This window comes from Metopolophium dirhodum, chromosome 4 (genome assembly GCF_019925205.1).
Source record: "Metopolophium dirhodum isolate CAU chromosome 4, ASM1992520v1, whole genome shotgun sequence".
NCBI lineage: Eukaryota > Metazoa > Arthropoda > Insecta > Hemiptera > Aphididae > Metopolophium > Metopolophium dirhodum.
In genome coordinates, this window is record NC_083563.1 from 11,985,885 (window position 1) to 12,013,449 (window position 27,565).

A 27,565-nucleotide genomic window follows, 5' to 3' on the forward strand; every position below is an offset into this window, starting at 1 on the left:
ACCGTCAAACCCGCCGCCGCCGCCGCCGCCCCGCACACGAGCGTTGCGTATTAGTCGTCGTATCATTATAGTTGTGGTGCTGCTGCTCGACGAGATGAACTGCACGTCCTGACGAGTCCTCCGTCGCCGCTGCAACACCGCCGCAGTCGCATATTATATTCCTGTGGCGACACACTGCAGCACACAGTCATCGTGTATAATATATCGCATATTATAATAATATATATTATACATACTGCACTGCACATTGCGCACGACCGTCACGCGGTATAGACATACGCATTTATCATCGCCGCAATAGTATAACATTATCATAATATCATCGCACCATCGTTGTGTCAGTACGTCGACGACCGCGCGCGTATACATCACACCTGCAGCAGCTGTACGCGCGCGCGCGATAACGCCGTCTCGTTCGTCTCCGAAGAAGTCCGCCGGCCGGACTATATACTCTGCACACCAGCCAAGTAAGTACTCATGTAATATATGACGCAGCGGTGCACCAGGCACCCTTAGGCAATTTTTAATTTGTCAATCTTTTATATTCTTCTTCTTATTATTATTATTATGTATATTTTATTACGTAGTACTAGATAGGTATAGGCAGGTGGTATAGGTATACTCGTATGTATAGTACAACATTTTATAATATTATTATAATATTTAGATATATATATATATATATATTAGACCCGATGATGGAGACGATTTCCATACGCAAATTGGACACGTGTACTTTAATACATTAAAAACCTACATATTATAATATAATGATATCTTTTAGTCGTTTTCCGCAGGCTTACGTGCCATTATGTGTGTGGATGGTGGTATATTATATATGTAGGTACATGTTATGGGGTGTATCTGGAGAATGAAATGATCACATTTTAACACGTTACATATTCCGCGTCTAACTAATGTCCTATTCCAGTAACACGGTCTGTATAGTATTATTTAAGTGTATATATATAGATAATATAGTTATGGAATCATTGTTTTTTTTCATTCACTCGCCCGCCGTTTCCTATATTGGCGTGCAGCTCGTAGGTATATAGGTTTTTCTATAACGCACGACAAAACCGCAACGTGCTCCTATACCACGGTGACTATACAGTGAAGGTGCGCGTGCGTTTTGCTTTCCCTCTTAGAAAGCGGAAGGTGCAAACTTTTACGTCAATCGTCGTCGTCGCTGTCGATTATAACACCGCGCGCAGTGTAATAGTCAATAAGTACCTATATTAACGGGGAGGGGGAGAGGAAATTATCAAATTTTGCTTTTTGGTATCTTATGGAATTTTATATCAAAACGTGCCTAATAATAAGTACATAGTACGTAATCTATAAAAACATTATTTCATTTGTCCTGTTAGCCTGGAAACAATAACGAAACGCGTTGGAGATAGCCAAAGTAGGTGATACCGCGCGTTTATTATGCATACCTACCTATATAATATAGATATATCGTGTATTATACGCATTGCATAATATTAATGTCGCCGGGAGACTTTAACGCTAGCATCCAGTTCGGATTACCTCTACTCGAATTGAAACGGTTATTGCGCGGTGGTTGCATTTTCAATAATAATAATAATAATAATAATAACGTAGTATTATGTATAATATTATAATAATCCGTAATCGAATACGTACATATATAATATAATAAGTGTGTGTACTCGTTGCTGTATTTTCCGGTCGAAAAAATCACTTGGTTCCGTATATATTTATACAAACCATCATGATAATGGAAAATTCTCCATAAACAGAAAATATAATGCATTTTGATATTATTCATAAAATCGGAATGTCATTTATATATTATTATATACCTACCTATACAGTATATGCATAGTACTTATATTATATAGGTACATTCGGTGACATAACTATATGTTATAAGTGATAGACAATAATTCCGGTTTTATTTTCTTACATTTTTTTTCATAACATAACCACCAGTCAAACACGTGGATTCGTTTTTTTTTAAATTTATTTTTTTAATTGCGAAACGACCATGACTGCCGCCTGACCGGTAGCCAAAGAAGGTGATGCGCGACTTCTCCTGAATCTTCACGGTGCAGGGAAGCGTTTGATTTTTTTGTTCACGTGTTGTAAACACGATCTATATTAATCTTGTTTTTTTTGATGCTGAACAAAAGTGATGATGGTAATAATAATACATGTCGAAAATACTACGTGTTGTTGACAAAACCGAAAGTGTAATGGTAATACGCATGTTGCGTCATTAAGATCACTAATTAATTTCCAACATCAAACGGATGATGCAGGCCAATGTTGTAGTTCTTACTTTTTATTTCCATCATAAATTCATAAATATATACAAACATAATCTTTACCTATAATAATTTATTTTTAATAGTAATAACTAATAAGTAATAGATACCTGTACCTATAATATGAGTTAGGAGAAAATAGTTCATATTTATAAATATTATATATTATCTGTTTGTGATTGGTTAGTTATATAATATTAAAACGACTGTTAAAAAAACACATTTAGGCTTACCGGTATCAGGGCCCTGATATATGACATAATTGTTACACAAAAAGTAACGTTTAACGAAAACTATAATAAGTATCCAACAACCGTAGCCAACGTTTGATTTTAATTTACGTACTTGATTTCTCTAAATCTTAATTAAAAAAAAATAATACTAATAATAACACTATATAATTATACACAATACACTTAATTGTTGTTATTATAAATAAAATATTCTATTGACATGGATAAAAAACTACTGTTAATTGTTATATAAAAGTTATAATTTTTTTCGTTTATATGCTACTTAGTAATCACTTTCGTCATAAATGCATTACAGCATATAGGTACTGATCAATGGCTTAAATAACGAATATGCAAATCATGAAGGTTACTACTGAAATAAATAGGTTTATGTTTATGGCATAATAATTAATACTACTGCGAACTATTTTAAATACTATGAATAATAAAGTTAACGTTGAAAATTATTGTTTTTATAGTATAAATGTTATTGTAATATAATAATTGTTGTTTTTCACTCAGTTTAATATAATGTTCGTCTCATAATTTCACGCGTATCTACTATATATTTCTTAATAGAGAGGTAGTAGAATGTCTGCAGTAATTATTTCTTGAAAATATTTGAACATTATGGAACACTCTGTACCTATACATATAATATTAAAAGAACATAATTTGTATTACAATTTGTATCGTTTTATACTTTCACTTTGCATAAATTGAGGTCTAATCGATTGTTAAATTATTGATAAATATCATACATATACATTATACAGTATAGTAGTATACATACATATACATATATACATACGTATATAGATACATACAAACACATATTACATATTAACTTAAAAATACGATTACTTATAAATATTTGCATTCAATTAATGTTTATCTATATTCCTTAAAATTATTTTGATTAAAAGTTATTTACACATATTGACAATATTACCTATACATTAATTGATTTAAATAAAACCAATTTTTTAGATGAAATTTATTATTCTTGAGTATTAAAATATATTCATATAGATCTTGCACATAATTGTGTGAATTCGCAATCGTTAGATAAAATACTTGTTCGATTATAAACATTTCGGTAACACATTATCCCCTCTCGACTCGACTGCAACAACAACCGAAGAGTTATACAATAAAGTTTTTAAATAATGACATAAGACATAACGCTGAACATCTTCATAATTCTCAAATACCGCATGTACTTCTTGTATCTTAAGTAGACATTAAGTAAACGTAAAAAAAACATTTGCTGAATCACTGGCATTCGCTGTATAGGTATACTAGGTACCTATAACCAGCGTAGGTATATAATATGACGCCATTATTATAATATTATATTATTATCGTGAACGATATTTCGAGATACACGCACACACAAACAAACTCTTGGAATGCGATTTAATCCCCAAAATGAACTTTCTAGTCTGAGTTATTTGCATTCGAGCTGTTTTTAAACTGTCATTAATCACGTGGTTATGTCAGTGAGCATATATTATACATACCGGATGCGAGATCCAAAATATACCACTGTCTGTCGGACGATGTCCACAAAGCCCAGCAGCAACTCGGCAGAGAAATCCGCAGGGGTCAAATCGTTAATATCGTACCTATAAATAGCAATAGTGTACAATGTATACATATTATTGTTATACAATATATAGGTAGGAATACACGTTTCGTATACGCGGAGGTGCCGAGAAAATAATATACTCCCACGATTGAAAAATTTACGTACGGCATCGTCATCTGTACTCCGTAGCGGTACCTATATACCTCTACCGTGGTTCACGAAAAGCACAATTATTATTATTATTATGTTTAATAAAATAAACAATGCGGATAACAAACCCACGTTTTTTGTGTGAATTCACGGCCCATTTTCCATTCGATTCGAAAATTAAGAACAACAATGACAGTTATTATATTATTGTTGATGTATTAAAATATACCTACGACACCACGTGCTGTTGCGGTTGACGCCTTCTCCGCCAAGGAGATATAGGTACGCTATTTGTTTCGTCCGCGGAGAATAAAATAATAAATTTATGCATAAGTACCAAAGCGGCTATAAGCGCATTGTACATTTTTGTAATGAGTATAATGTTTACGTCTAATCGTTTGGTTAATGTAATTGTGAACCGCTGATAAAATACGAACCTAATCTGCGCGTGTGCTACGAAAGTAAAATTTTAAAGTAAAGTTTTTTTTTTTGATTTATGATCCTGAAGAACTCGATGACGCAACTATATCACTCTATAGTTTTCATTTGTTGAATACATTTTTGAAGGAGTTTTGATTTATGGTGTGAGTAAAATATATTTAAACATAGGATCCAACCATCTATATAATTTACATTTTTACACACCATTTACTTTGTTAATTATTTCTATATTATTCATATAATAATTATTATATATATATATCTATTTAATTATATTTGCTTTCCAATATTTATATTTTACAAAACATTCGACACGATAATAGAATATTTTTAATATTAGAGTCAAATTATAATAGCTCACGAGTATTTTTTCCAGTGACATTTTTACATCCAATAAATTAATATTTATTTCATGTATAACGCGTGCTATTTGTAAAAACTACGTATGATAAATTTTATATTAATGCGACTGGCACCGGGTCACCGGCCCTGACTACCGGCCATTAACACCAGCTGTGACGATATTATATTTTATAACTTACAAATTTAAAACGATCTCTTGAAACGAGTATAGCATAATAACAAGTAAAATATGTGTTTACGATATCTGCGATGAATGCGATGCGCATCGTCACTATCGCGATACATCGTTCGATATCTTATGAACACGTAATAATAAATATTATTGAATTTTAAATTTTCACTTTCGTTGCACAATATCATATTTTGACGTTTTAACTTAAATATTATTGTATTATATTATACACCTGCGGTCTTTCAAAATAAAAATACAACCCCTGTAAATTGTAATATAATATAATATATTATTATTATATGTATATATTTTATCGTTATATTATAGTTAAACACTTTGGATGGGTCTAATGGTCTCGCAGGGCATATTATATTATATATATAGTTAGACTACAACAACCAAGAGCTTGTTGTGTGCATAAATACATACGGCTGTAGGCGCCGTAGTTGCTACGTTCCGCGTATATATATATATAATATGTGTGTACACTTGAATTATTACGTATTTTTTTCTCGCCTTAACAATCCGGTTGACCTTTAAATTCCGAATTTCCGATTAACCAGATTGTCAACTTTTCACAACTCACCCGGCGTTCCCGTTCGTAAATTATTATAAAACAAAAATATATGCGTATATATAATATGCATTACTTATATATGCAATACCTACATATAAATGTACAACCGTACCTATAGATGTATATAATAGTGTTATGTATATAACTGGAGGAGGATGTTATAGGTACTATTAAAACTATCACTTTCTACCGTTTGACCAACAGGAAGTACAGTTTTGACCATTTTATTTATTATATCGAATTTTGGTGTATAGTAGGTGCCTATAATATATATAGGTACGATTGTATATGAGGTATAATTTTGAACGTTAGATATAAATTATAACAATGGATTAAGAGCCGTACACATTTATATAATTTATGGGAATACTTTAAAATAAGAGGTATAATGGATAAAATGCTTGTACATAGGTAACATCGGTAGGTACTTATTATAGGTAGGTACACAAACACATTCGACATTCCACATAAGTATTTCGTTTTAATTTGCGTTGTGTAACAACAACGATACAAATTCCGCGGCATATACCTGTAGGTGGTATAGTGTATATTATGCTGCTGTGTGTATAATATTCTCCTTATTACTTTTCAAGACTTTTGGTCAGACGCCACTCGTCATATCTATGTAGACTGCGGCTACGGGCTATTGTTTATATAGAGTCTAGACTTAAAAACGTTAATATTCAGCTATTGCAGAGTTAAAGTTATAAAAAGGTTTCTCATCCTTGGGCCGACATAGCATTCAACTAAATCAGCTTCGTAACGCCAACCTGGCTGTATATAGAGTAGATATTTAGTATCAGAGGTTCAAAAATCGTGCGGGTACACTATAATATAGTACAGTGTAATATGGTACAGTGGTACAGAATATATTATATGAATTAAAATAAAGATATTTACATTAAACATTTATCATCATTTTTTTTACCAAATTATCATTCTGAATATAGTTTTGTTTCAAGTTGTGATGGTATGTGACCACGGTTATCTACACTGATCCGAAATACACATATTGTGATACGTGAAAAAAAATTTGAGAACCTCTGGTATACCTATATACTTAACAATAATATTATGTTACACACATACGTGAGTAATACCCGCGAGGAGCAGACAATCTGATTAAGGAGGGCGAAAAAAATTCGCCACAACAATATGTCATCAGCCCCGAGGCCACCAAAGTAACATCATTGACTGTAGAATATAGTCTATTCAATAATCAATGGTAATAATATTATAGTCGGAAGATCGGATGAGGCGCACGTCGCGACGTGTCCGTTATTGTGGTACACGATCGCGGTCAATGATCGCGCACACCACCGTTGACTTCATAGAAAAATTCAAGTATACAACAATATCACACATAAGCAATATGGTTATTGTTTGTCTTTCTATTATATCGGCATAGGTAACTCGTTTATACTTTATACCCGTCAGCCCCCACAGAATTTGTATTCATCGCGTCGCAGACATCACCGAGCGCAATGAACCAATAAATGAATAAACATAATTTAATATAAACAGCTGATGTAGCCGTTTTGTGTATAATATTATAATTTTATAACAATAATAATATATTATACCAAAATAATGTTCAGAAATATTTATAAATATCGCCCGCCGCTCTGTCATCACGAGTGTATGAGTAAGACGCGTAATGATTTTTTTTTGGTTTTGATTTACAGTCGATTTGTTACAGCGCGTGGAATTTTCAAATTCGCAGTGAGCTCTGCGGGCGCTATAATCGTATTATTTTACAAATTCCACACATCTCGCGTGCTGTCCGAGTTTGACTCAGACTCTAACATGCAGATACCTGTTGTACGTGGTTATAGCTGCTCTTCACATACACCGGTTGTCAAAATAATAATAATCGCCGTTTAACCTATTGTAAACACATTTTAGGAAACGCAGCTCTTTCGTGAAGCATATATAATATATATAATACCATGCCGCATGTCCTATATAATATATATTATATACATTGATATAATACGCACACGAACGACTCGCGGGGGATAGTATACTCTGTGCCACGTATACATATATACATATATATAAGTATAACATAGGTTGTAGGCGTTGTGTATATATATGTGTATATTATATATATCGTACGTGTATCGGCGAGTTGTGCAATTATTATCTCCGCGCAGATATTTTATATTGTTTGCGGCAGTGCCGCCATTGTACTTACGAGCTGCGTGTTACCTAACGATATTGTATTCGTTTTTGCAGCGGCTATATTATACAGTATATTATATACACACACAAACGCGTACATGTACATACCTATGAGTATTATTGTATATCTATAATATATATAATATGCGAATGTGCCCCGACGGTCGGTCCTGTATAAACGTAATTGTACATATAGAAGGCATCTATATTATACTCTAACATTGTGGGGGTATATACCGAACAACGAAATGCGACCATAGCATGTTATATTATACACAAGTTGAATATTTTATAAGTAGCTACTAGTGGACTAACATTTTGCGGGGTACATACGCACCACTCGACCGATAATTATACAACTTAAATGCTGATAATTAACTAACTATATATTGTTACGCGGGTATAGGTACTTGATTTTTATGTACAGAAATTCTCAGAAGTATCTATATTCTACTTAGGAATATGAAATCAAATATATGTACGTTGTCATAGAATAAAATAAAAAATATAATATCACGATTGAAAATATTAAAAAGCATAATAATTTATTTAGTTGTTGAAAAATTGTGTGTACCTACTGGTAATATCTCAAATTATGTAAATAAAATATTTTCAAAATTAATTTTACCCAGAAAAAGACATTATATACGAATAAAAAAATCAACTCGTATAATAAGAGTACCTAACGCCCAATGATGAAAAGTTGGAATTCGTGGTCAATGTTATAGCGTGTGTTGCCCACACACTCACGCACACATATATATATATGTATATGTTATAATATTGTAGAAACAGGCACAGGTACGTCACCGACGGTGTGTGTGTCGCCACTCGCCATTTCATATGTTACGGGTGCCGACGGTATATTATATAGGCGTATAGGTGCCACGATTTCGATAAAAATAATAACTACGAGTCACACGAATAAACTGTTAAGATTTTCGCACGACATTTTAAATCATATAATAATATATTATAATACATACATGATAATATGTAATAATGTATAATTGGTAATAGTACTGCTGCGGCCATCTTTCGCACGCATGCCCGCCGTCTACCTCGTTTAATGCGTGAAGTCTATAATACGCGTATAATTCGTCGAGCGTGTTTCGACCAACACCGCGGTTTTTGTGGACGAAAAGTTTTGGGCGAATGCGAATTAATTGCTAACATATTATAGGTGCCTATGTAGACGCACCTATATTATCATTTCACTGTCGGGAACGCGCGCGACGACTTCGAACCATGGTTCGTATCGAAACCGTTGTATAGAAAGCTTAAAGTGAAAGGATTCAAGCAATGACGGATTGATGGTGCAGCCTCATCTCTAATAATACATAATGATATCAGAATAGAAACACACGGAACGGGTCAAAGTTTACGCATGACTGAACAATATGGGTTCAACTTCTATAATACATAGGTACCTCTACCTAGGTATACTGTACCCATATGTGACGCGTGTGCATGTGTATGGTAAACGACGTAGTTGCGCATATTGTTGTCAAGGGTTGGCTCTGCTATGTGTGGCGTGTGCAATACTATTGTAAAATTATAATGATAGGTAGGTACCCACCTCTATAATATGCGTCATAATATGTGCAAAACGCATTTTATATGTTATATTTCACTATCTCTGTGTGATGCACTGTGCAAATAAAATTATATAAATTATATAATATATTATAATAACATATAACACAATAGTTGTATAATATAATACTGCACTTATATGGGTATATTATAATGCAGGGTAGGTGTAATACGCGAATGTAATTTAGACATTATAATAATAATAATTAATACTATAATAAAATTAAAGTACTCGGACGATTTCCTGGTATTTTATTGGTACCTATTAGGTATATTATAATATATTCTATTTTCCGATTTTGATTTTTTTTGATCACCACAAAAGGTCAACACGAATGTTAATAGTATAATAATTTATCGATCAAGAGTACGAATATGGAACTAAATATGGACGAGTTATAAAACTACTGCAGCAATTATAGGTATATATAATATTATATGCTTACCTATATATTATATATATCGTAAATAATTGTTCATAATACATTTCTTTGTGAATCTATAAAAATAAAATGAAAGCCAGGAAGCACCTTGATCTAAGTTCTAGAAGCCCAATAACCTCGAGACAAATATTTTTTATTAGTTGCAGGGGCGTTATTACATTGTATTACTTCCACGTTATGTTCTTATAGAAAAAAATTGACTTCGTATCGATTCAAATTAACATTGTTTTATCGATTATAACAACACGATCAAATTTCCTTTATATACATGATGTATGTGTATAAAGTCTATCAGTAGATTAATGATCCGCAAAAACGATTAGAATAACAATATAAATGATCATCAAATGGCGATCCGAGCGACGTTCATTGATCAATTTGAATAGTATGTATACAATTCAATCATCATGTACAATATTATATCTACATATATATAATATACGGTATAGGTACATACATAATATCAGTTAACTTTCCTCTTCTTATTATTTAATTATTTTTTATTATAGCGATGTTTAAATTTAATTATTTAAATCAAGTGTATGCAATAATCTATATCGGAAACTAGTAGAGTTCTGATATTATAACTAATCATGTTAGGTGTATAATTAGTACCTTTACAGTTGATGTAATTTAATTCCAACTGTAGGTATTACGTATTGAGTATTTAAGTCTACAGGGGTCCTATTATTTACGAATTCAATGTTTTACCTACGTGCAACTATATTGGTATAAAAACATTGAAAAAAACAAGATGATATCGTATACCTATTACCTATTATAATATTGTTAATTACCACACAATGATAGAATACTCAACAACTTCAAATTGTAATAAATAACACAATATTTATAACACGGTCGATAAAATAAAATTATCAGAGTGCCTATGTAGTTTACACTTAACCCTCATCACTATATATGCATTGACACGCAATATAGCAAATGCTACACGCATCACTATATGCATTGACACGCAACAATATGCATGGTTTTTACGCTATTCGACGATAAAAAATTATCCCAATAATATATTCTTATCGTGTTTTATGTTAGAAAACGAATATTACTCCGCCATTTTATATTATACAATGCATATTATATGGTCATTTTCGTTAATGCCAACGATGATTCGATTGCGATAAATAAACTGATAATGTATTTTGTACATCAGGCGTAAATCGAAAAAAACTTGGTAAATATCCAAAAATATTGTGCATATTTTCTTTGTGTAGGTATTATATAGGTATCATGATGACGTGGTTAAAATGTTAAACAGTGCGTAATCGTATTGTTTTTTTTTCACTTTTATCCAAACATCATAGGTATTATACACGGCATAATTGAATAAATAATTAAACCATTACGTTTGTATAATGTATATTATAATGTATTATTTGTATAAATATAGGTTCTTATTAAAGCTCTGGTCGAATAATCATATCATAAATTATTGGCTGATTGTGTGAGTGACTGAGTGACATGAGGTAGACTTTTGATAACAAAATATATAAGGTACAATAACTATGAGAATGAGAAAATATGTTTTTTTTTTTTTATTAGAAACTTTCACTACTTACATATTATAAGTCAGAAAATTTGATTGTGTCTATTATTATAATTATATGGGTACCCGAATATAACAAGAAATGCTTCCGGCGTTTTTTTTTTAATTTAAAAACAACCCCAGAAATGTTCTTAAATAATTCTATAGAAGATGTCGTGAAATAATAATTTATTGTCTACATTGGTCGTTGGGTTACATTAGAATAATCTCACCGATTTTTATTCACGTTCATTATTATAGCTCACGCGGTACTAACCAATATAATAACTGAAAAAAACTTCGTACAATAGAATAACTTTCAAATCATAAAATAAATCTTATATGCTATTATAATTATTTATAATCAGTAGAAATGTGTATATAACATTTGTAATATGACCATTGGATACTAAAATAATTTAAGTAGGTACCTAACTAACGCTGTGTGCGAGTGTTTTAAGAGAAATAATTTAAAAAGAAAACCCCGAAGTTAAACTATACTATTGTCATTTGGGAATTTACCAAGGTTGACAATTTCTCAAAAACGTCTCCACAATTTTTTTTGTAATGCACATTGCACAGTCAAACTAAATAAAATAAAAAATGTTTGTACCTAATGAAATATTATTAAATTATGAATTCATAATAAATTGATATTTGATAAACAATATGATAACATTTGTAAATAAGTGAAAATGGGAGTTGTGAATCCAAGGTCTTTAGTATTTATTTATTTTTTTTTTATTATGACAAGTATAGTTGTCAATTGTTATTAGTTTTAATATATTTTATCTTATGACTATTAGTAACTAGGTACATCGTACGTCATACTTATTTTGCTCTTTTGATGAATAAAGCTAGATTTCAGCTGCTTTAATGCTGTGGAATGCTATACGTAAATATATGCAAAAATATGTAAATGGTAAATCGTCATGTATCTTGTATCTGGCTATAATACATTTAAATGTTGATAAATGTCAACCTTTTAAAAATTGCGGATACATAAAAAAATCCTATTTATACAAAATATATTAGTAATTATTAGTTATTATTTAGATTTTATGTGATTTTTCATTTGTTGGTATTCATAATGTTTGAAATAATTAATAGTTAATACTAATTGTAATTAATTGCAAATTTAATTTTTAAATTTAAAAGAGGTGTTTAGTTATTATAATGATAGTATCGAAAAAATCCTGTTGAGTATTTATTTTACTCGTAGATAATCAAGAACTGTGTATTGCATAATTGAATTAATTAAAAAAAATATATTAAATAGGTAACACAGACATTTAAAAAAAAAAGAATTATTTATCAGGATATACATTTTATTAGATCGTTATAATCGTTAGATATTTATGTTATAATTATTAAGTATTGCTGACTAAGGTCAACGCTATAGGTAAATCGTATTGAATATTTTATTTACATACGCACATATCTACCTATATTCATATAATATTTAATCTACCTAAATAATATGTACGTGTAATATGATCGATTATCTGTATGATTAAGTATATTACCTATGTTTTATTATTCATTAACTAGTTATTATTAACTAGCCACAAATAAAATATATTTTTCAACACACGTACATATGTACCTATATTTAGATACATGTTGCTATTGTTGTTTTGTCAACATAAATATAAACATATAATCATATGTTAAATAAATAAAATTGTACGCAGAAAATTAAACATTTTGTTGTATCCAAATTGTAACGTTAGGGTTCTTTTATATTTTAAACATTTTTTAAAACTTTAATACTAATACCAACACTACAACCTACTACTACACTAACTATACTAATATAAATATAAATAGCAAAGATGACACGTTGTGCAGTAGTCGCATTATCTTTTGATTGGACATTTTGGTACAAAGATAAGTGCGCAGAGGACGAGGATTGGAGATTGAACTTCCAGAAGTTGTTCGAAGTGTCGACGGCTACGCAATTTCTCGAGGCCTACAATTTAACAAAACTGCCCTCTGGTTTGCCGCTAGGGGCCAGTTATTATTTTTTCAAAAAGGGAATACAGCCTATGTGGGAAGAAGAACCGAATAGAGGCGCGGGAGCTTGGATCATTCAGGTCGAAAATCAGATAAATAATGATTTAAACTTGATTTGGTCAGATTTGTTGTTTACACTTATCAGTGGCGGGTTTAAAGAGTTGTCGTGTTATTTATGTGGCATCACGTGTAACGTGAAACACAAAAAAATGAAAAAAGTTGCAATATGGACAGTTAAGACTACGTTGGAAAACTATGAACATATAATGAAGATTGGAAAAATTCTGCAAATTCTCAAACTAAACGTTTACGAAATAAAATCATTAAAATATAAATTACATAACAGATTGTCAAATAATTTTGACTATGTGTTATAAGTTTTAAAATTATGTACTAAATGTTAGTAAATACAAATATGTCTTGAGTTTATTTGTACGCGTGACATCTTTAAGTTTTAATTGATTTAAATGCATTTAATTTTGTAAATTAAACTACAACTCAACAGGAGTTTTGTATTAATTGAAACTATTATTATTATTGTCAGTTTACGTTATTAAACTAATATTTAATAAAATAATATAGCTACCTATTTTAATATGTTTATGAAGTTTCATATCACTATTCGTTATTATTAATAAAAAAAAATAGCTATTCTGGAGGGTAAAATTTTTTTTATCAAAGTAAAAAAATACATAATTTTTAAGTTTAACGAACCTATTCTTAGTAGATACTTACTTTAAATATCAAAATATAATTTTTGATAAAATCACTGTACGTATGACATTTATGAAAGTTATGTTTATTGGCAACTACAAACGTATATTTTTACTACTTTGATCAAAATAAATAAAATATAGTGATAACAAAATATATTATTATATTTTCATAGGTAGGTACAATTCAAAATAGAAAAATTCGGAAAATTGCATCATTACTATAAAATAAAAATAGTTGCACCAGTGTATTTACAAGAATATGCGGATAATGAAATTGTTAACAAACATTTAAGTAATTTATTGTAGATATTAAAATTTATATAAACTTGCTAGTTGCTATAACGATATTATAATATAGAGTAGGTACTTACTATTAGATAAATAGATCTTATTTCACTTAATAATGCTAGGTAATAGAGTATTACAGGTTGTCTTCTATTTTGTTGCGGGTAGAAAAGATTTAAGGACATTTTCTAGTTTTTATAACTTATAACTTATATAATTGGCTCACGGTGCACGTACTCAACCGTATCTAGTACTTCTATCTAGTACTCACAAAAAATAGGGCCTGCAATCGATTGGAAAAACTAATGTTTCTTTAAGCTGTATAATGTTATATAATATTTAGATCATTCATGTATATAAAGTATATTATAATATGTAGGAGAGGTAGCCTCGACTAGGTATATTATTATACGTACCTACCTACAGTATACCTACACTATTTTAATGATTATCCATTATCCATTAATGTTCACTAAATACAACAGCAAAATTATTTTTTAATAGCATTCTTCTGATTGCCTATATATTGAGTAAAAAGCCGAAAAAAATGGACAAAACTTATTATGTTTCTACTTTTTTTTTTGTTCTACAGAACTGCTGCACAAACATAACATTCACAATGCATAGAAATCATTTGCTGTTTTCACTCCTCGGTCTTTTGGCCGTTGCATGTGCTTTGCCCAACGACAGGAGGCAATTCGTTCGAGTCATCACTGAACCGAAACCAGGAGAAGAATATGTTAGCATTCACACTGGAATGCCTTCATCGGCCCTCCATGGCAAACCTTTGGGTATGAAATTGTGTATTTTTGAAAAAAAATTTAAAAAAAAAATACTCGTAATTCAAAACGATTAAATATACTATACCGAAATTTTCATTACAGAAAGCGATATGGATGTGAAAATCCTCGATGAAGGACAAACGGGTATAAAAGAAGTCGCTGGTTCCGTGCCAATGGAAGAAAAAATTTATGCGGTAAGTATATACTTACCGATATACGTTCTCAAAGATATATTCATTTTTTAAATATGCTCACTGCGGGGCACGTAGGTCATAAAAATAATCATTAAAATATCATGGGTCAGCACTTAGATAATAAAAGAAAATATTATTATGTTTGCCGCGTAATGATTTTATGTAATGATTTTATTATTACGGCAAATTGCAAACTTATTTTCACATCGACTGCAAGTGAACATCTTGTCCGTGTTATGTACATACATCAGAAATTAAGTGTTATAAAGGTCTACCTATGATTACCTCTCGGCTCTCGGTACTCAACCTACCAGCTATCACTATGACACTATCATCGTTATATAATGAATAAAAATAAAGTTCACATTTGTTTCGAAACGGCTGTTTCATCTGGCGACTGGCGTAAAATTAATTTTGTGGTTCGAAAATTGATAGTATTATATTATACGAGTTAATTTTGAGTACAAAATGGTATTTGTTCGAGTACAGCTTTTTAACTTAATACAACAACACAGAAATCTTTTTAAAATAAAATAGCACAATAGCACAATAGCACAATATCACAATTATTAAGAAGTATAAAGGAATATTCCATAACATTTTAATGCGATCTTGTTAATTGTTAATTAGTAAGTACTTATAAACTATTCGATATAGGTAAGTTCAATGTTAGATTTTAAAAGGAGCGACGAATGTACATGTTGATTTTACAATGATATCTTTTTTTGTCTATAAAAATAAATTTTCTTGTAGAAAAATAAATTAGATTTTCAACTTTGAGGGTGGTTTCTAGCAGAAACTTGGGGCTAGTTGTTAATTTGGGGGCAATCGTACAAAATTTCAGATATTTTTGAATTAATATAATAGCCAATAGGGTAGGTACGTGCGTATTTATTTACATTAAACATAATAAGTACTATGTGTTTCTTATTCAGCATAAAAAATTGTATCCGTCCAATGAAGATGGACAAAGAAGATCAAAGGCGGAAAAAAAATATGCCGCGCCAATTGACACAGATGATATTTCTCACGACGCAAAGCCGAACAAATTAAAGTAGGTCAATCGAATACCCGTACCAATATTGTTTATTAAAATGTATTTCGTTAGAATTAAGAGGGAAGAAGAGACCAGCAATCAGAGTCCTTCAAAAGTTCAAGACAAAACGAGAAACAATAACAACAATGAAGACGACGGGTTGTTTGACTTCGTGGATTCCCCATACGGCAACCAAAAACTTGTCGGTTCAGCTTCTTCTCAGGCGTCCCGGGTAAATATCAAAAAAGCACCTAACGGCCAAGAATATGAATACGAGTACGTCTATTACTATTACGACGAAGACGAAGAACACGCAAAACCCGGTTCCAAAAGTAATTATTATAATATAATAATATATACTACAATTTTTAAGCTCCGAAAGCTAAAACAATAATTGTTTCAAATCACAGATAGTCAGAGCACATCAAATTCGCCACCGACCAGTTCAAAACCCAACAAGGACGTCAAAGAAAACAGTAAATCAAAAAAACCTGCAGTTGTACAAGATGAAAATCAATATGTACAAAATACCAACAAGGGCAGGTTAGTACTAATCATTCACAATCTTATAAAATATACAACAATATATTTGTTGTACCATAATTATTTAATAGATAATAATTTTGTCAAAAAATAATAAATATACACCAGTAGCATCACTAGAATGTTAGCAACCTAGGGTATTTAATTTTATTAATTTTCAACTTAAGCATTTTAATTGAATATTATATAGGATGTTATATTTCAAATTCAGTATAATCACTCAACATATTTTGTTCAAAAGTTACTTTCAATGTGGCTTCTAAATTGCAGTTATTATGAACAATAATAAGTTTACATTTAGTTGACTAGTGAACTAAAAACATTGACCATTGCAAGCTGCAATGTAAGGAATTATAATTTTTTTTTCTGAAAAATTAGTTTTTTCCATACACGGGCAACATTTTTAGATGAGTATTTTAAAAAATACGTCTAGTAACAATACCATTTAAACCTCTGATACCCAAACCTAGATGGCGAATGGGTTTTATATTTTTGCTAAAGAGAAAATATACAACTTTTTTTATACTTATAGCAGTATTCTTAAATGCAATAAATACATTTATATGTTAACTCAAAATATCTTCGTATTTATAAAATACAAATACAATCATAAAAACACTTAAGAGTTTACTGAATAATAATCAAGCCATTTTAAATGTTCAAAACATACACTTTAATTTACATCTGAAATAACATAATTTAATTTAATTCAAATTCATATTTTAGGTTTTCTGCGGTAGAACATACTGTTACTACAGAAGAACCTGAAGGACATGCAAACTTTGCAGTTAATGATATTGCTGAACATAACAGTAAAACAAAGTAAGTACCTAGCATAATTACACAATGTATAGTACTATGGAATAAATTAATAATATTTATACATTCCTACTCAATCCCGCAGTATAATCAAATAATTTGGGGTTATAAATTTTGCCATTTTTATCTAATGTATAGTGAAACCATTTCCCTTTGACTTTCAGTGGTATACTTTGACCACTTGAATTTCTCCCAACAGCACAGCTAACCTGAAACAGTATAATTGTATAATACATAAAGGAGAAAAATAATAGTATACAATATTCAATCAAAACTCTAATTGAAAATACATAAAACTACTAGATTTAAAACTGTGTAAGTAAAACACAATATTATCATGTATATGGTAATTGGATAATGCTAGTAGTATAGAAGAAAATATATTAGATAGAAACTAGACAGAAACCAAGGGGCAAGCATCTGATTAGTGATGAAAATCAGTCATTGACTGTGGGGGATTTGGATATTATCTTTTCTGAATAGTGTCAATAGTGCATAGTATTATTGAAAAATGTACTTACTGTTTCGAGAGGTATGGTTGTTGTTATATTTCGATTGAAAAAACCAAAAGATGTTATACTCAAACGATCGCCTCCTTTACACAAAACCAACATTTTTACAGATTTCATTGTGTAGACTGAGCATATAGCTATTAACGTTGTACCTTTAAACATGTCAATATTTTAATTTTATAGTTTTTAAATTACCTAATAAGTATTTAATCTATTTATAATCTATTTCTTACCCATACATAAACAGGCGATGGGAATGCCAATTGTTGCTATTTTTCCTTGAGATTTGATTTTATCTACCCATGATATTGGCTGATGGTTTACATTATTGTCAGGATCTTTGTTCAATAAGACATTGTAAGAATCTGCTACTGTAAGCCAAAAACCGAACTGAACTATAGAAAACACGCTGATCATTTTGTATGTTTTGTCGCTAGATGATTTGTATAGAAGTACATCTTTCGGGACGTTGGTATTTAAATTAAATATCGATTGTTCGTTAAAATGTCTCCTGTTGAAACATTTTAATTTGTCCAATTGATTTTTGTGCAATTTATCTAGAGTGTTGAATGTTCGATTGAACGTAACACATCGTAGACAAGGTAAAATATTCAATATTCGTTGAAACGTCATTAGGATTTGAAATTAATTAAACAGAAGTGACAATGCGATGTGTACTGTTCTAAATAAAATACAAAATACAAATTAACAAGCTACGATAGAAAACACTCAGTTATATATTATTATAAAAATACAAATTAATATAAACTTTTTCTCTGCCAATATCACTGTTATCAGTGAAATGTTAACACTTGCTTTTCTTATCACTTTGTAATGTTAGTTATCAGATGGAAATAATTATATTGTGGCAATCATATTGTTCTATGATTGTGGCGTTGGTACATCTTGTAGTTTACGGTTTGTACGACAACTGGTCTAATACACAACAAGACGTCTCGAAAGTCGAAGGTCGTTTAGTGCTATTCATTAATGTTAAATTAAATTAAATACACACGCAAACCAAGTATAATATTATTATAGTTTTATTAATATAATCAGCGATATGCCGATATAATTAAGTACAAAATATGGTAAAATATTTAAAATTTAAAATTTCATGTGGTTAGCCATATAGGTAAGCTACAGAAATTTGCTCATATTACCTGCCAGAAAATATTATTGGAAAAAAAATATTTTGTATGTGTTACATACGTCTAGACGTCTAGTATAGGCACTACCTATATGACTTACCCACAATGGCGTTCTTAGGATTTTTCATTGTGGGGTGGGTGATATACAAATTAATTGCAAAGTTATCCGTTGGGTTGTAGGAGGAGGGGGGAAGAAATTTAACATTAAAAAAGGCCATGAGTGGATCTATCCCCATAATATCCCTTCGCGATAACACCCATGCTTACCTACCTACGTACCTCCCTACTCAAACTATAGAACTAAGAATCTGAATATTTGAGGACTGAGATCTCATAATTATTTAAAGAATACCTAACTTCAAAATAGATAGAACAACATAAACATAAATGTCAAACAGTAATAAAATAAAGTTGGTTAATTTAATTTTATTATTTAAGTAACTGTTTAGGATTATAAGTTCATAAGTACAAAGTAGATACAAATCTACAATGTAATAATACTAAATTAAAGTTTATTAAACTACCTATATACCTATAGGTAGGTTTTGTAATGAACGAATCACAACAACACTCTCAATGATAATATAATTATATAAATAGGTAGGTATCAATTTTTTATTTACCTTTATCGGCTGACTATCCGCCTAAAACTATACACTTTCGTTTTTTTCTGAACTGTTTAAAGTCGGTGTGTCAGTGCGCTGGTTGTTTTCTCTCGTATAATTTTGAGTAATTTTTGGGTTAAATTACCCATTGCAAAAACGATAAAAAATAATATTTTTGAAGGTGTAACATCAATTTGTCTAAAACATATAGTCTCAAAACAATAATTTACATATCATTTAAATTTAGGTACAAATTTTTTTATTATTTTAAATGTTGAATACAAAGTCAAATAGTAACACATTTAACTGATATGTCATACCCTTAAAAATATTTTCCTCTATAATTGTTGTAATAGGCGATTTTACTCCAAGATGAATGCATTTTATTTATGTTGCGCGTGTGTTTGAGAGAGAAAACATATATTGCGCTAACATCCTCTAAAGCAGTGGTTTTTAAGCTTTTTAAGTTTTCAAGTCCCGTGAATTATAGGTTTGGGGGTCACCAAAAATAATATACGTAATGATTTTTTCATATTATTTAAAAATAAAATAAAGTTAATTATTTATTTTGTTCTATATCTATACAATAAATATAGATTATTAAATTTTTCGTAACGCGTATCATATACGTATATTTGAACAATTTCAGTCACAAATATTTATAATAATCAGTTCCTATACCTAGGTGTAATTTGGGTGGTACATGTATGCCACGTGATATAAAATCAATATTTTTGAGTACGTAATTAAATGTAGAATCAGATTTCAGAGTAGCAGACTCTAATATAAAACCTAAATGGAATCAATAGTCACAAAAGTTCAAGCTCAAGTATACCATTGAATACACGTGAATAACAAATTAAATTGTAAATTTCTTAAATTTTATTTTTGTATTTTTTTATATTTTAATTTATTGTAGGTATACCTATGTTTAACAATACGTGTTAAAATATTGTTGTATTATAATTAATTAAATTTTTAAGTGTAAATTAATCAAAATTGTATACCATGTAAATATTTTATCAGTAACTAAATCAAATTTTGATGAATAAAACAACATTTCTTTTGAAGGGGCCGCATTACAAAAAAATAAAAAATGGGGGGTCGCGATCCGAAAAAGGTTGAAAACCACTGCTCTAAAGCATAATAGTTTAATATCTATATTTTTGTTTATCACAGTTTATTATTATTTATTACGCGTCATTATTTATTACTTTATTAGTAATAAATATATAAATAATATTTTATAACTATAAGTCAATAGAATATAGATCGGCATTCCGCGTGTTCTTTGATGAACCTAATTATGGTCATAATTTTATGCTATTTAAATATTATACCTACCTATATGGCTATTATATAATATATTGGTGGAGTTCCCCCTAATTCGTAGCCTCGTAGGATTCACCATGCATATAATTCTATATATTTCCAACAACGAATTTTTAGCTAGTTGGAAGTATTTAAAACGTATTTTTGGTGTAAGATGGTTGTATAATGTATACTTATTAAATTATATAGAATAAATTATACTTAACACATTTTGTTTAGGGAATCTGGACGTAATCTCGAAGAAGCTTTATCAGTTCCGTCATCTTCGCTACCGGTTTCCGAAGAGCGTCTTCCGCATAATCCCAGATTCCCCGTCCGATCTCGCGGAAACTCAAAACCTGCTCAGGAAATTGCTACAACAGCTGTTCCCTCTACAGATACCCCGATTACTCGTATTCGAGCGAATAATAATGGTAAAAATAACTTAGCGCCTACTTGCTGAATTATATTATTTTTAACGATACCGTGTAATTTACAAAGGCCCACACCAACCAGGTTTGGATTTGGTGGACAGCAACGCTTTTAGAACTCATTCTAGCAATGGCCAACATGCGCAGGCTACTTCACCGAGACACGAAAGTCACAGAGGTAAAACATAAATATCTGGTTACAGACTAATAATAATTTATTAAAGAAAAAATATTATACTATAGTATTTAATAAAAAAGTAATTTGTAAATACCTAGGTACGTAGATTGCTATACTATTACGTATCTACTACAACTACACAGTAGTATATAGTATCTGGGTTATAGTAAATTATGTGGAAACTATTTTCGTTTAAGGTTAATTTAGTGGAAAAAGGGTTAATTGACCAAAACAATATTTGACTTATTTTTATGTGATATTAATTATAACGGGCGTTGAAGGACAATCCAGTTGATACTATTATACCTACCTACTGCATAATATTATATGGGCGTATTTCTAAAAACTAATATAATATTTATACTTTTGTACAGAACAAAATATTTGTTGTATTATTTGTTTAATAATTATTAAATTACCATGCATACGTGTGTAAATGAGAATTTGTGAGTGTGTGTGGGATAATATCTAATCTCGAAGGCCAATTGGACATGCCATAACGAGGCGGCTGTGCGAGGTTAAAAATGGCGAAAATACATATTTTCAGATGCTGTGGTACAAACGACCGCGATGCCAGCAGATCAAGTAGCAACTATTAATAACGCTTATAACACTCAGCTGACAGAAACAGTAGCATCTGTAACAGAGCCAGTTAGCTTAGATCGGAATCAAGACAATACCGATGTGGATACTAAGGGGTTATCATTGACGACAGCATTAACCCCCGACGAGGTCGTCACGGTCGTCACCCAACGTTATACCCCAGGTTCGCGACGGACGTATGCTAATATCAGCTAATCATACTGACATCGAACGTGCTGGATAGCTTTTTTTAACCGTGTATTTATCGATACATTGCTTTAGTTTTTATTTTATGGCTTTTAAAATGCTTAAGTTAACAATGCTTTTAATGAAGATGGTCGTGCTTCAATATATTTCCTTGTGGACCTTTATATATTATATTAACCGTAGTTGCGCGTGATAATAATATTTATGTCGTTAAAATACATACTAGACGACTATGAATTAAATAAAAAAACGCAACTATTTTCAGCTCTTTTACTAACGTTGCGTGTAGTACTAGGTACTTTTAATTATGTTATGATTATTAATTATTAAATTATTATTCAAGTGTAGCTTGTATTTTATTGCCATCATTGCGATTGGCTGATTGGATACAACTGCTGTGCACGGGTATCAAATCTCTCCACATGTTTTTTAATCACGGGTGGGTGACCAGTAACCACCAGATAATTTATGAAAATGGCACGCCAATATCCAATAACACATAATAGAATTTTCAAAATCAATCGAAGGGATAGAGATAGCAAAATTGAATCCTCTAAACTAAAAAAAAATTTTATTTATGTGAAAAGATATTTGAATAATCAATATTTAAATTAATAACGATTACTAAATTAATATAATATATTAAATATATTATAATTTATACTAAAAGTTCTTAAAAATAATTTTTCTGTTTCTGGCATTATTTTGAAAACTTTATTCATTAAATTATCATTACAATTTTGAATGCGCTGTTAACAGTTCTAGTATTAGACCTTATGAAATTTATCAAGCAAAGCAATTTAAAGCAATGTAATTCACTCTTGATTTTTGAGCGATAAGAACATTATTTGTCGAATAGGTACTCCCTTTACTTTTCTACTTTTTAAAATCAGAATACTATTTGTAACAGAAATTTGAAATTTGTTGATATTACTTAATCTAAATAATATATCAATTAACTATTATTAGACGAATCTTAAAATTATCAATATTATTAATATATGGGTAGTTATTTTAGGTCTCATAAGAAACTTAAGTAAATACCTACATATAGTTTTAGTATTTAATATATTACTTATATAAAATTGTCTATTATATCAAAATCATGTTTATAAAACAGATTAAATTGGGAATCATTTCTTATTTATGACTTTCATTAACCTTCATCAATCATTAAATTATTTAAGAGGAAGTCACACTGAAATTTTTTGTTCATATATCCATTAATATAGGATATTGATTAATTTTAGTTCCTTATATTAATGTAATGTTTATCACTTTGTTTTTTTTACTAAGCGTTGAAGCGTATGTAGTAGGTATGTACGTACCTAACTAAGTATTCGGTTTACTACTTGATATACCTACTATACATACCTGCTATGTGTAACATTAATTAATACGTTATAATGTGACGTCCTCTTACATAATAATAACATGAAATTCGGTATTTCTTTTATCGAATTTCTGTACGAATCTGCATATTTCATCATGATTTCCATAAAATATATTGAGTAAACAATCGAATTTGCTATAGGATCAACAGACAAAGGCGCAGTAGACCTGTACGCCATTTTACAGCAAACCCGTAGCGAAGAAACGGCCAACACGATATTGTCGAGTGAACATTCCACGAGGTTTGAAGACAGCGAAACTCAATACCCGACTACTTTAAGGCTGGCTCCAACCACAACCACAACCACCACAACACAAGCGCCGACAACGACGACAACAACAACAACAACAACCACAACCACCACTCAAGCACCGCCACCAGCACGTCAAGCTCCTGGATCCGGGCCGGTGCGTAGCCGTTATCGAGGCGGCTCCGGGGGTAGCAGGAACACTTTGACGTCAACCACTACGACGACAACTGAGCTACCACCATCCGAAGAGGTCACGGAAAAACGTAAATTCAAACCTACCCGAGAACGGAACACGCAGGTAATGCGATGGTTTATGAATTGTTAACAACAAATTTAACGATACCGCAATGGCGCAATTGTGGTAGGTACTGCAAGTACCTAACGGGGCATTATGATTAATACCTCATTTTTTTTTTTTTTGATAAAACTGCACATATTACTTTAACCACCATTGGTTGATGGTAAACATTCTTGAATGTTTTCCAGTAGAGTTTATTATCCGTAACATCACAGACTATATGAAAACTACACTATAAACCTAACTATATTTTCATAAAGTATAATAGTGGTAAAATTGTGATTTGTATTTGCATATCAATATCAAGTCACGATACAATTATTAAAGTATCAATGGGTTTAATGTATATTACATAATATTATATACAGGCATGCCTATTGCCTATACCTACACATTTTTGGATATTTTTAAAATTATTATTTTGTATTTTATAGGGATCTGTCTATAGTAAGAGATATCAATCTTCTACAGCCGCTCTCGATAAAGAGTCTACCACTGCTGAAAGCGAAGTAGTAACAAGAGCACAAAGTAATTTAATATTGTATTATATGTTTTTCACAGTAGGTCTTAGGAATCTTTAGTTACCATTTTTAAACATCACGATAATTGATAATACGCATATAATTTTATTATAAATAAGGTGTTGATTATTTATATAAATATAATATTTTAGAACCTTCATTTGGTGGCCGACAAAGAACACGCGCAAGCAAACCTGTAACTGCAAGCACAGTTCAAATTGATGAAAATGTAGAGGTTACATCATCAGCACCAAAGCCCAACTTTGCGGAAAGGTATACACCATATTTTTGAATAAATTATATTTTAAAATTTAGAAAATTTTAATAAAAATAAAATAATAATAAGTATCTTTAATACAAAAAAATAATAATAATAATAAATATACATTGAAGATCTAACTTGAGGAGACAAAATAGTAGAAACAAATTTACAACTTCTGCCTCAACAACTACAACAGCAGCACCAGTACAACAAGTAACAGAAGATAATGAAAGCAATGGTTCTGAACATGAAGTTTCAGAGCCAACAACCACAACCGCTAAAGCTATCGGGTATGTGATTTTCAATAACATTTTTTACAGTACAACCGGTTGGCAAATTAAAACGTGATTGGGGAAATACGGAAGGATTATGATGTTAATTTGACAAGACATTTAGTTATGTAGAGTGCAATTTATTTGATATATTATATTAAAATTCAATTAAATTAAAGTAAGCAAATATAATATACTTACCTATTTTGCTTTATCGTATCATTTATGTGTTAACTGATCAGCCTACTCTCGGTTGTCTTAAACCAGGATACCTTCTTTATGTTCTTATACTAAAAAAGGCACACGTATTTGTTGTTTGCTGAAAAATGAAATTTATATGTATATATAAAAAATGTAATGGAGGTTCATAATATTACAGTGCAATTGGGTAATGTATTCTGTTATATTTTTGTAGAGGTAGACTGAGACCAAATATTAGACCATTGAGACCAGGTTTGAGATTGAACTTTGGAGGAAAGGGATCGTCAACAACAGCAGCCCCAGTACAATCAACAACTCAAGCACCTATCGTAGAAAGCTCTCCAGATGAAGTAGAAGAAAAGGTTTGTATCTAATAAAAGTATTTTATTCAATTTGTTATTTTAAAATTAATACTAGTATGTAATTTAATGTATGTTCATATTCATTAGGAATTGGTACAAGAAACGAGCCCAACTCCAGCACCTGACACACTTTCAAGGCTTAAGAACAAATCTAGATTCAGAGTACCAGAAAAACAAGGTCCACTCGCACCAAAACAACAAACTCTAGCGCCTCCTACTACTGGCCAAAATAGAAAGAATTTACTATCTAATTTGTTGCCAAAAAAGAAGTCGATTCAAACTGAAGAGCCTCCAGTACTTGAGGATGTGAAACCAGTATTAGAAAATGAACAGGAAAACGATCAAGGTGCAGAATTACAAAACGAAGAAGACATTGATCGACAACAACCATCTTCTACCACAACCAGCACGACTGAGGCACCTCCATCGTCTACAAACAAATTATCATCTTTGTTAAAGAGAAGGCCCCTGCAAAGAAGACCTGCAGTTGATCTACCTAGCAGACAATCAAATCAAGATGAATGATAAATCAAAATTATATTTAAACAACTATTGGATAAAATATGTGTATGATCCATATAGATACTAATTTTAAATGTTTAAAATGTAGTATCCATTTCAGCTAATTATTTTAAGTAATAATTTTGTTCCCCTAAATATATCATTATTTTATATTAATTTTATATTTTAATTTATGATTTTTGTAAAAGACTCCAAAAAATCATTTTTTTCAACACTTTGTTGTGTTTGCATACTATTGGTTAGTAAAATATGAATTTTAGTTACATGCAATGATAGTACCAACTATTAAAAAAAAGTATTGTTGTTGAAATAATTACAATTATATTTTCTAAAGGTTATGAAATTACCATCACAATACATTTATTGACAGCAAACATAAAATATTATGTCGTTTAAATATTTAATGTACCTAATTACTTTATACAAAAATATTGTGTTAATAATATAAGAATATAATTTTTCTGATAAATATCTATATTCAATTGTATCTTATATAGTTAACAATAAAAATGTATATATTATGTTA

The 27,565-nt window shown here is 30.5% G+C and overlaps 3 protein-coding genes across 4 annotated transcripts; 2 read left to right on the plus strand and 1 right to left on the minus strand.

The window, feature by feature from the left end:
* Nucleotides 1-27,565, plus strand: LOC132942627 (mucin-12). 2 transcript variants are annotated; one of them, XM_061011188.1, is made up of 16 exons: nt 1-467; nt 15,200-15,398; nt 15,492-15,583; nt 16,519-16,637; nt 16,692-16,951; nt 17,030-17,162; nt 17,889-17,984; nt 21,801-21,994; nt 22,062-22,169; nt 22,717-22,935; nt 24,493-24,899; nt 25,334-25,427; nt 25,573-25,693; nt 25,814-25,972; nt 26,370-26,517; nt 26,605-27,565. In XM_061011188.1, exons 2-16 carry the CDS (start codon nt 15,227-15,229, stop codon nt 27,040-27,042), a joined length of 2,760 nt encoding a protein of 919 aa, XP_060867171.1. In that variant the 5' UTR covers nt 1-467; nt 15,200-15,226; the 3' UTR covers nt 27,043-27,565. The 2 variants fall into 2 exon arrangements, with proteins under 2 accessions (XP_060867171.1, XP_060867172.1); XM_061011189.1 differs by lacking the exon at nt 22,717-22,935 and having other exon boundaries at nt 2-467.
* On the plus strand, nt 13,426-13,983 carry LOC132943876 (eukaryotic translation initiation factor 4E-like). The gene has a single exon (XM_061013015.1). The coding sequence runs from the start codon at nt 13,426-13,428 to the stop codon at nt 13,981-13,983; it is 558 nt and encodes a 185-aa protein (XP_060868998.1).
* Nucleotides 17,770-19,294, minus strand: LOC132942628 (transmembrane protein 223). The gene is made up of 3 exons (XM_061011190.1): nt 18,727-19,294; nt 18,503-18,645; nt 17,770-18,190 (listed from the first exon to the last, which is right to left on the minus strand). The coding sequence occupies exons 1-3, from the start codon at nt 19,124-19,126 to the stop codon at nt 18,041-18,043; spliced, it is 693 nt and encodes a 230-aa protein (XP_060867173.1). The 5' UTR covers nt 19,127-19,294; the 3' UTR covers nt 17,770-18,040.

What these genes read in the sequence shown, in the direction of transcription:
- LOC132942627 (XM_061011188.1), top strand. Translation starts at nt 15,227, where the DNA reads ATGCATAGAAATCATTTGCTGTTTTCACTCCTCGGTCTTTTGGCCGTT. An exon ending in TGGAAGAAAAAATTTATGCG is followed by an intron (nt 15,584 to 16,518) that starts GTAAGTATATAC and finishes TTTCTTATTCAG; the next exon opens with CATAAAAAATTGTATCCGTC. An exon ending in CAAAATACCAACAAGGGCAG is followed by an intron (nt 17,163 to 17,888) that starts GTTAGTACTAAT and finishes TTCATATTTTAG; the next exon opens with GTTTTCTGCGGTAGAACATA.
- LOC132942628 (XM_061011190.1), bottom strand. Translation starts at nt 19,126, where the DNA reads ATGACGTTTCAACGAATATTGAATATTTTACCTTGTCTACGATGTGTT. An exon ending in CATCGCCTGTTTATGTATGG is followed by an intron (nt 18,646 to 18,726) that starts GTAAGAAATAGA and finishes ACATGTTTAAAG; the next exon opens with GTACAACGTTAATAGCTATA. An exon ending in CAACCATACCTCTCGAAACA is followed by an intron (nt 18,191 to 18,502) that starts GTAAGTACATTT and finishes ATACTGTTTCAG; the next exon opens with GTTAGCTGTGCTGTTGGGAG.
- LOC132943876 (XM_061013015.1), top strand. Translation starts at nt 13,426, where the DNA reads ATGACACGTTGTGCAGTAGTCGCATTATCTTTTGATTGGACATTTTGG.